Here is a 9,861-nt window from a genome sequence, read left to right as displayed (position 1 = left end):
AGTGCGAGCTCTGGAGAAACGTCACGCGTAGTACAATTATTATCCGATATAGCTGTATACTTGGCTCGACTCTCTCATTTCGAATCGTTGTCGTAGTTTTCGCGATTTAAACTGCCCGAAAGTGCATTTTATCCGCGAATAAGTGTCGGGAGTGCCTCGTAATGTGTCGTTCGTCGTGGCGTGTCGCACATGCGAGTCGTGAACATTTTCGCACGAAATGTAACTTGCAAGTTTTACGTTTTATTTGCACCGATATCGGATCTCAATCATCCATATGCGTTTATATATATGTGCATCGATCAAGATCGCTTCTTCGCCTTGGTCGGAAAGTCGTACGAGCATCGTCCACATCAAAGGTAGGATGATTTCTTGTTAATTGCATCGATTTGATTTTTTGGAGTAATTATTTACTTCAGAAGAACGATGCAACTGCCTAATATAACATATTTAATTGTTGCGATAATTATTGCTATTTGTTAACGTTTCGATAGTCTGAGATGCACAACTTTATAAATAATTAAATTATTGTCAAAAGACGAGTGTGAGAAATAATCACCTCGTATGATGAAGATATTCGTCAAAATGTATGTATAAATGCAGAAGTCGATATCTTTCACTTTCGCATTTTCGAGCTGGATCGCATATATTGTATATTGAGATATTCGCGCATTTTATTGATATTCTGAGAAGTGATCATAGTACTTTTGTCACAGAGTAGGAAATAAAAAAATAAATTACTTATTCTGTTCTGTTAATTTTATATAAAAAAATAATATGTGGATTTTTTAACAGATCAAACAAAGATCTCACAAACTCATTTGTATGTGACAAAATGACCGATTCTTCTTTGTCAGAATCACACTTGTGATTCGTGATTATCTGGACACGATATGCGACTTGTCTAATCCAAAATGAAAACGTATTGATGCCTTTCCCCTGTAACTATTTGTTCATACGCTATAAACTCTTTCACTGTTTGCTATTATCGCAATTTCGATATTAGCAATATTTTTATCATTGTCTATAATCAATCGTTCCGATTTTTTTTGCATTCTTTCATCGTTAAAAATATTTTCATCAGCATAATAAATGATGAAAATTGATTTACGAATTTCTCGAAAGAGGGACACACTGCGCAGTCTAAAGAGAGAGAGAGACGACAATACTGACATTTTATTCCGTTTATGACTGTTATACATTGTACTTTACAAAGTTTACATTTTCCGGTGTAAATAGTCGTAATAGTATTTATCACACATTATAATTAATTTCGAAGAAATGAAGAGATCCCCGTTAAATACTCCACCTAGTAGTCGGACATACGATGCAAAGCATACGCCCTATAATTGGAAATCACACGAAAACGCGAACAACGAAGGTTATCAATCTGCTAATAATAGTTATCAGCGTTTTTCTGTTAACAATGAGGCACAACCTTGCGGGGATAATTTTATTCCTTTAAACGTAAGCACACCAGTGACACAGAACGAAAAGCGTAATAATCAATATAGTCCTGGAAGGGGACGCAATAGTGCCAGTCCAGGTAGAGGATGGTACCATTACAGGAATCAGTATAACCCTATTACAAGAACAAATTGTAGTAATCGGTATTCTACTTACAAATATCCTGGCAATCAGTTTCACGGACAAAAAAGAAAGGTAAAATTCTCTATCGATTAAAAAGATTTTGTTAAATAATGCATTTCTGGTAGTACGATATATGTACACAATGCACACGCATAGGGTGCTTTTATTAGCGACAAGTTGACACAAGCTATCATTCTATCTTTTATTATTCCTGAATATTGAAAAAAAAAAAAATAGAATGATGTTTGTGTCAACTTGTGTCACTAATAGGAAAGCATATATATATATATATATATATATATATATATATTTATATTTATATTTATATTTATATTTATATTTATTTATAGGGTTATAAAGGAATACATAGGCAAGCACACATATCAGCATACGTAGATATAAATTCCTTTTTGGAAGACCCTTGGATAAATCTAGTCAATAAGTTAAGTAATTCACAAGACATAAGCAAAAGTGAAACATCCAAGAATGAATCTCTACATGATTTAAAATTAGCACATAATGACTCTATAGATAAATGTGACAGCAAATTTTCAAGAGATATAAACTTGGATGATTCACAATACAGTCAAGAATCTAAAAATGAGCAGACTCGTGTAGATCTAAGTTTGGGGACAGAGAGTACAGATCTCAGTCAAATATCGAATAGTTCAATAAATTTGGAGATTGATGATATTTGCTCCAGTCAAGATTTACTAAGTGAAAGCACATGTAGTAGCAAGATTTATGGAGGCATAGAGGAAAAAACTATTCATTCAAATATATTACTATCAGATACTGATCAGAAAAATGTACAATAATGAATAATATTTGTGTTATGAATAAAAATTATATTAATATGTGTAATAACTGCTGCTGTACACATATTCATGATTTGTACATACCTATTGTATATGTGTATAGCATCAAATTAAATATTAATATATTATCAAAATTTTTGAGATGCATTTTTTTAAAAACAGATTAGAGTTGTGAAATTATATCCAAAATATATGTGCTAACACATAATATGCTAACATTATCTTAGAGATATATATTTTCACAATTTGGCTGTGAAAAAAAAATGTTTAAATCTATGGACTTATAAACTTACATAATTATATGTGCAATTTTTTAGTATATATTTAATTCACTACGGATATAAAAATTTGAGGAAAGTGTAAATACCAATTTCTCAGTAGTGGAAATCGTTTTTAATCTTAGTAAAGTGTTTTGAAACAGAATTAGTTATATGTAAGAGCATATGTAAGATTTGAAATTTTATTTATAAATATAGAATTTGTTCATATTTTTAATTTATCTAAAATATTCATCTAAAATATTTTTTAATTCATTTATAATATTCAACCTCAAAAATATCAATTTTGATAAGTACGAATACAATTAATGGATCAATACTTTTTTTATTTGCATAAATGTGTTGCATTTACGTATTCTTATTTAGCAAGCTTGTGAATATGTATATTTTTTAATTATTTTATTTATCTTTACATATGTGTGTGTGTGTGTGTATATATATATATACAGGGTGTCCCAGACTTACCGTATAACACGTTAATGGCAGATTCCTGAGGCGATTTGGAGACGATTTTTCCTCAACTGGAAAATGTCCAGTACCAATAATTTTTGAGTTAAAAATGATTTAAAATAAAAGCTTTTTGTAAACTAAGCCTTGTAAAAATAAATTATTAACAAAACTACATTTTTTAGTTAATTTCAGGTAAAGTTTACTTTAATAGAATTTTAATTTAAGGCTTAGTTACAAAGATACATGATTCCAAAAATTAGGAACATTGAAAAAATGATGACCTTTCTCGACATTTTCGCTGAGGAAAAATCGTCTCCAAATCGCCTCAGGAATCTCCCATTAACGTGTGATAGGTCTGGGACACTCTGTATACACACACACACACACATATGTATATACATACGCGCAAAAATAATACAATATATAATTCTACTTTATATTTAATATTATGCAAATTATGTATACGTATTAGATAAATGAATTTCTTAAATTAATCAAATATGATTCGGTGCAAAATTGCATAATTTTGAGATATATCTAGATTTTTAGGTTTAATTATAAACTTAATTTAATTTAATAATTAGCAATTTGCATTATCATATAAACATAATACTATTATTGTCATACGTGGAAACATTACTATATTTATGTAGTGATCAATTATTTTTATAGACATAATTATTTTTATATTAGATATTAATTTTATTTTTATACTATTTTGTAATTGCAATGTATATCATTATAATTTTAAATAAGTAATATGAGTAACTTTAGATAAATAGCATTATCTTTACTGGATAGTTATTTTCAGTCTCTTATTGATAACAAAGTAAAACAAAAGAGTAAAACTTATTAATATATTATATAATTGCTTCTAATAGGTCTGTTCGTTTCAACTGAACTGGTTACACTAGTTCAGAGTTCATCTTTTTTACTTCATTTTGGAAAGAATGAGTGCAGCCAGTTCAGCCGAAAGGAACAAACCTGTTTCCTTAGATTTTAAGATGAAAATAGATTATGAAATAACTGACAAATTTTTTTTTTAATATTAAAGATAATCGAAAATTAATAATAGCTGCGTGTATAAATGTTATTATCTATCAATATAGAGTTAATATTTTTATATGTGCATAAACAGAATAAAGTTTACATTTAAAAATTTACACTTTGTTTATAAAAATTAATTTATCTACAATATTTGCAAGATAAGAAAACAGTATAAGGAAAATATTAATTGTCTGTTTACATTTTGAACGTATTTGAAAAGAATTAATAATAAAGAAAACTATTTGACAAATATAATACATAAATAACGATCTGATACAAAAATTTGTATAAAAAATTAAAAATTTTTTTTAAATTTATTTTGTAATTTATTATTTTAGCCACTCTAAGAATTATCTAAATTAATTGTACAAATATTTAACCTTGTGTCAACAACGTATACCAAATTATATTAAATGTAGATACAAAGTAATGTTAATTTTAATATTATAGCACAGAAAAGATACAAGAAATTAAATATATAGAAAATAATAAATTATAAATTAGAAGATATAAATTATACATAAATTAGAAATATAATTAAAATTTATTATTTATAGAAAAATAAATATTATATATATATATATATATATATATATATATATATATATATATCTTGATAAAATACTTTATTATATTATTTTATACATACATATAATGAGTACATTATATATATCAATGTGTTCACGCACGGATACACACATATTTTGCTATTAATAAAATTTATTTAATTCAATTAATTTATTTAATTTTTAGACGCTATATGGTATCAAGTTAGATTGAATTTTTCTTTTATCTGTCAATTATTTGATTTTAATTATTGTTGACAGTTAATTAATCTCTGTTTACCAAATTATAAATATTATGTAATATTATTTATATTTATATATATAATATATATTATTTAATATATAATATTTATATAATATTAATAATTTTAAATATTATTTATAATAAATTTTAAATATTATTTATAATAATTAAAAATATTATTTATATTTATATAATATAAATAATTATATAGTAATTATATAAATATTATTTATATTTAAAACATTTACAGTGCGAACATATGTCATTATTACACACACATAAAATAATGTATCTATTAATTAAAATAATAGTTTTTAAAATAAAACCATAATATTTTAAACTTAAAAACATCAAATATTTTCATACAATGTTAAAATGCATCCATAAAAGTTCCAATACAGTAATATATATGTATTAAATTTACAGTACAACATTTAATGAAATTAAATTTATTCAAAATAAGATAGCGCTATTTCTTCTGAAATTTAAAGTCTGTTTAGAAAACTGATTTTTATTAACAGAATTGTAGAAACATACCAATTTTGAAGATATACTTAAATCATTTCGAAGTGATATACTTCTCGTGAAATAACTTTTAAGGATAAAAATAGAAGTAATATTTTTCGTTCGTAATATTACTTGTTTCTTTATTTGAAAAAATTTTTAATAAAAATTTAGTTTAAAAGTATGTATACTAAAGTTAATCGTGAAACAGTGAAGTTTTTGAAAAAAATGGATTAAATAATAAGTACTATTGTATAATAGTCTTATATGTCTTTGCGCTCAGAAAGCTTTCAATTTAATTAGAAATAATTTGACAGAATTATTTAGAATCAAGAAATAATGCTGGTACAAATGTACCCGGTCGGAGTGATATTTCCGAATCAAAAATTGCTGGTAGCATTAAGAGTGCATTAGCTTTATGAGACTTAAATAGACTTAGAGTTTTCACGATGTAAGCCCTTGGAAATGTATCTCTCTCTTCCGGGTCCCATTTTAAATGTGTCCATATAAAACTAGGACGCGAAGGCTTCGTATATGCATTCATTAGCTGCAACGTTATAACAACATTATAACAACGTATATCATATATCTCTTTTTTTATTCCGTGGTGATATTGAAGACAATCTTACACAAGTAGGTATTATGACGGGCGATATATTGCGACGCATCTGGTTCAAAAAGGGTAAAAGAAATAAATGTGCAACAGTGAGAACGTTTGCCGGATTTCCCGATAAATGGAAGAAATATTTCTGTCTGTTGTTCAACTTGCAGGTTGCATATATTGTTGATTTTCCGGGTTTTACGTTTACACAATCTGTGAAACAATATATAACAACTTTAAGAAACGCACTTTTAACGTATTAATGCTAATAATTAAGAAAAAAATACCAAAATGTATAGTAGCCTCAAAACATTCCTCTAAAAGCAACTTTATGTTATCATTATCATTTGTATTACTAGTTATTACAAGCACATTTATTTTGTCTAAAATGTCTGTAATTTTACATAATGTGCTAGGCCTGCAAAAATAATTATTTTATTAATTATTGTTACTTTATTATTAAATATAATTATATAATATAATTATTAAATATAATTATATGATAGAATAACACATATATTATTCGTAAATTAAGTGAAAATATAACATGGTATATGTGTATCAGGTATAATAAATAATACATTTCGCCACACTCACATCCACACGCAATTCATAATTCCGAAATCCAAAGCATTGAAACCTTCCTGTTTTAATAATGTGATAAGAGTCAATCTGTTGCCATCATAAACGTGTTTTGATCTTAAAGGCTTTCCGGGTTCTTCTAACTTATCTTCCATGGACAATATGCCTATAGATGGGAGTTTAATGACTGTAACTTCTTTCCAACCACAAGATGCTAAAAGTCCTATTTCCGGTGGTCCAATACGTGTGTATTTATTCAAAATTTTGTCTCCAATCTTTCTTTCGGAACCAGTAAATCTTCAGAAATACACAAATAAATAAAAAATAAATAGACGAACGAATTGATCTGATAATATAATGTATTTTAAAAATATATTAAATATATTAAGCTTTGTACCTCATATTTTCCCCTTCTTTTGGATGAATTATTATTTCGATTTCTTCTTCAATATTATCAGTATTTTCTTCTTCCTCAATACTATTATTATCACTGTTATGTATTAAATTTTCAATGTCGTTAGATGATATAACACGATGCAATTGCACTGTGTCATCTATAATTGAATAAAGAAACAATAATTAACAATAATTTCTTATTGTAATTTTATCAATGTTATATAGTATTATATAGTATTATTACGTTTTTTATTTATTATCCTTATATTTTTAATTTGTACAACTGCTGTCGCCCCTGCAATTAAATATAAAAATTGATATTTTTTATCGTAAACAAGTAAATAATTTACAGCTATAATTATTTACCACAAGGCATAGGTGCTCCAGTTTTTACCCATACGCACGTGTTAGGTTCCAATGAGGACTGAAACAGTTTTATTTTATAGTTTTAGTTTATGATATATATAGAGCACTTATTATAACTTACTGTTCCTGCTTTTAATATCTTTTTTCTATTTGTTTCTTCATTTGCCTTTATTGCATAACCATGTTTGGCAGAAGCCCTAAACGATGGCACGTTACATTTGGAATATATGTCGTCTAATAATATTCTGCCATAAGCATCGCGTACACTTACACATTCCGACTCTATTTCCTCATTACTTTGAATTATTACGTTACGTATTAGTTTCTGTGCTTCTGTTACGCTAACATAAGATTTTTTGGTGTGATTAGCTTCCATTTTTATGTATTTCTGTATAAAGAAATTTAATGATTTATTATACATATATGTGTATATATATATATATATATATATATATATATATATATATATAAATCTTATATTGCATTATATCTCATGAAACTATTATTTTAATATATTTATATGTATTATTTTTATATTTTTATCACAGAGAAAATACTTTGTCGTACTTGTATATTATTATTATTCAGAAAAAATATACTGGTATAATCATTTCTCTTTGTGATTAATTTAAATATTTCTAATATCAGTGCTTCACATTTTTCTATACATTTTATTGCGATTTTAAATGAGCAACACATTTTAATAATAAGCGTTTTATGTCGTATTCCACATATAACTCTAAAAATTATACATTATATAATTAAGTATGTCTTTAAGTAGTGCTCCATAATTAAAACTATAAAATAAATGAAAATAAAACTTTACCCATCAATTATATTTCTTAATTTTTGTTCTAGTTGTAATACAACTGTGGCGATATTTTCAGCAACTTTTCTATTGATAACTTTCTTAATTGAATCAAGTATAAGAGGAGAGTCAGTGTCACTAATAACGATAATAATATCAACTTCATTTTCATCGCTTGACTTAATTAAATATTTCTATATTATGTAAATATGATAAATTATAATTTCTATTTAATAATACAAATATATATAATAATACAATATAACAAAAAATATTTAAAATATTTATAGTTACCATTATTGCATCTTTATTATGTAACAGATATATGACATCACTTTCATCTGTTTTCTTAATTACAGATGTTCTTTGGGGAATACATTCGTCTAAATTGTTTACTATATATAAGTAAAACATATAATAAAATGTAATATTACACATTAAAATTATTAATAATTGGAGAAACGTATATATAAAATGTAAAATTATATATTCCCAATGTATATGCAATTAAAGATATTTCTTGAAATATTTTATCAAAATAAATTTTATTAATATATTATATTTTATATATAATATAATATTAATTTTTTTCTTATTGAATATATATACTATATATATTTAAAAATATATATATATATATTGGTATATAATAGTATATTCCATAAGAAAAATATGTCAGTACATACCAATTACAATGCGAGAGAGAAGTGACATTTTTAGACACTTTAATATCTTATTGTATTCCAATGTAATAATCACGTTGTAAGGTCTTTACTGTTCTAATCTCTAATATGTGTGTTTCAAATATCCGTCAGAGTTTATTTTGCTTTAGTTTTTGTAATAATCAACAGAAATAGTGATATTATTTTCGATCATATATTGTTTATTTTTTTTTTTTTTCAAAGTTTTTTCAAAACTGTTTTATTTTCGTATATGTATCGCGTAGCACATTATTTCGTTTATGATTCTTATAACTAATTCTGTCGAGAGCAGATTTTGTAAAGCATCGGTTACAGATTTTACTAGCAAAAATATGACAAATATATAAAATCTGTCATATTGAATTATGTTGGCATATTTATAATAGAAGTCGAGTAAAATCTATTAATCAATATTTTATGATATTTCAAAACAATAAAAATAGAGGAAATATTTTTGGTATTTATGGTATTTAAAAGCAAGCAAATGGAGGAAACCGTGAATAAAATATTAACAAAATGATAAATTAAATCGATGCAAGATCGCGTGCGTGTGTGTATAGTAATCAATAATAAGATTTGATTATATTGTAAAAGTTAAATCTCTCTTTATCGATCATTACTTCCAATTTCATTTATTGTTGATGACTGATTAATCGAGTCTAATAATTACTACCACCATATTGCATAATATGCAAAATAAGTATAATGTTATATTTTTTCTCAAATTCAATAATTCTTCTAAAAGTTAATTTAGTAAAATAATTTGAAAATACACATAATAATTCGCAAAATATAAATTATTTTAAAGTGATAGTTTTCTTACAAATTAAATTTGAGAAGAAAAATAAATAACTAAAAATAAATTATTACTTGCGCGCGGACTCTCCTATTTTAAATAATTACTTTCTTTTTA

General features: G+C 25.3%; 2 protein-coding genes across 2 annotated transcripts; one reads left to right on the top strand and one right to left on the bottom strand.

Moving 5' to 3' along the window:
- The first annotated feature begins 1,144 nt into the window (after positions 1–1,144).
- LOC114942987 (uncharacterized) lies at positions 1,145–4,296 on the top strand. Its single transcript, XM_029318524.2, has 2 exons — positions 1,145–1,659; positions 1,938–4,296. The coding sequence occupies exons 1-2, from the start codon at positions 1,279–1,281 to the stop codon at positions 2,403–2,405; spliced, it is 849 nt and encodes a 282-aa protein (XP_029174357.2). The 5' UTR covers positions 1,145–1,278; the 3' UTR covers positions 2,406–4,296.
- Positions 4,297–5,561: 1,265 nt separating this feature from the next.
- LOC114942988 (gephyrin-like) lies at positions 5,562–9,068 on the bottom strand. Its single transcript, XM_029318525.2, has 12 exons — positions 8,934–9,068; positions 8,542–8,642; positions 8,266–8,441; positions 8,007–8,178; positions 7,561–7,827; positions 7,440–7,497; positions 7,318–7,368; positions 7,075–7,231; positions 6,693–6,974; positions 6,383–6,513; positions 6,124–6,308; positions 5,562–6,041 (listed from the first exon to the last, which is right to left on the bottom strand). Exons 1-12 carry the CDS (start codon positions 8,959–8,961, stop codon positions 5,814–5,816), a joined length of 1,836 nt encoding a protein of 611 aa, XP_029174358.1. The 5' UTR covers positions 8,962–9,068; the 3' UTR covers positions 5,562–5,813.
- Positions 9,069–9,861: the final 793 nt, after the last annotated feature.

The sequence above is a fragment of the Nylanderia fulva genome, unplaced genomic scaffold, assembly GCF_048542155.1.
Source record: "Nylanderia fulva isolate GAGA-0341 unplaced genomic scaffold, ASM4854215v1 Scaffold2, whole genome shotgun sequence".
Classification (NCBI taxonomy): Eukaryota; Metazoa; Arthropoda; class Insecta; order Hymenoptera; family Formicidae; genus Nylanderia; species Nylanderia fulva.
Note: the sequence above shows the minus strand (reverse complement) of the source record. Positions and strands in the feature narration are given on the sequence as shown.

Coding starts and splice junctions, on each gene's coding strand:
- LOC114942988 (XM_029318525.2), bottom strand. CDS start 8,961: ATGTCACTTCTCTCTCGCATTGTAATTG. Junction 7,369..7,439: donor TGGAGCACCTATGCCTTGTG/GTAAATAATTAT, acceptor ATTTAATTGCAG/GGGCGACAGCAGTTGTACAA. Junction 6,309..6,382: donor TGAGGCTACTATACATTTTG/GTATTTTTTTCT, acceptor ATTGTTTCACAG/ATTGTGTAAACGTAAAACCC.
- LOC114942987 (XM_029318524.2), top strand. CDS start 1,279: ATGAAGAGATCCCCGTTAAATACTCCACCTAGTAGTCGGACATACGAT. Junction 1,660..1,937: donor TTCACGGACAAAAAAGAAAG/GTAAAATTCTCT, acceptor ATTTATTTATAG/GGTTATAAAGGAATACATAG.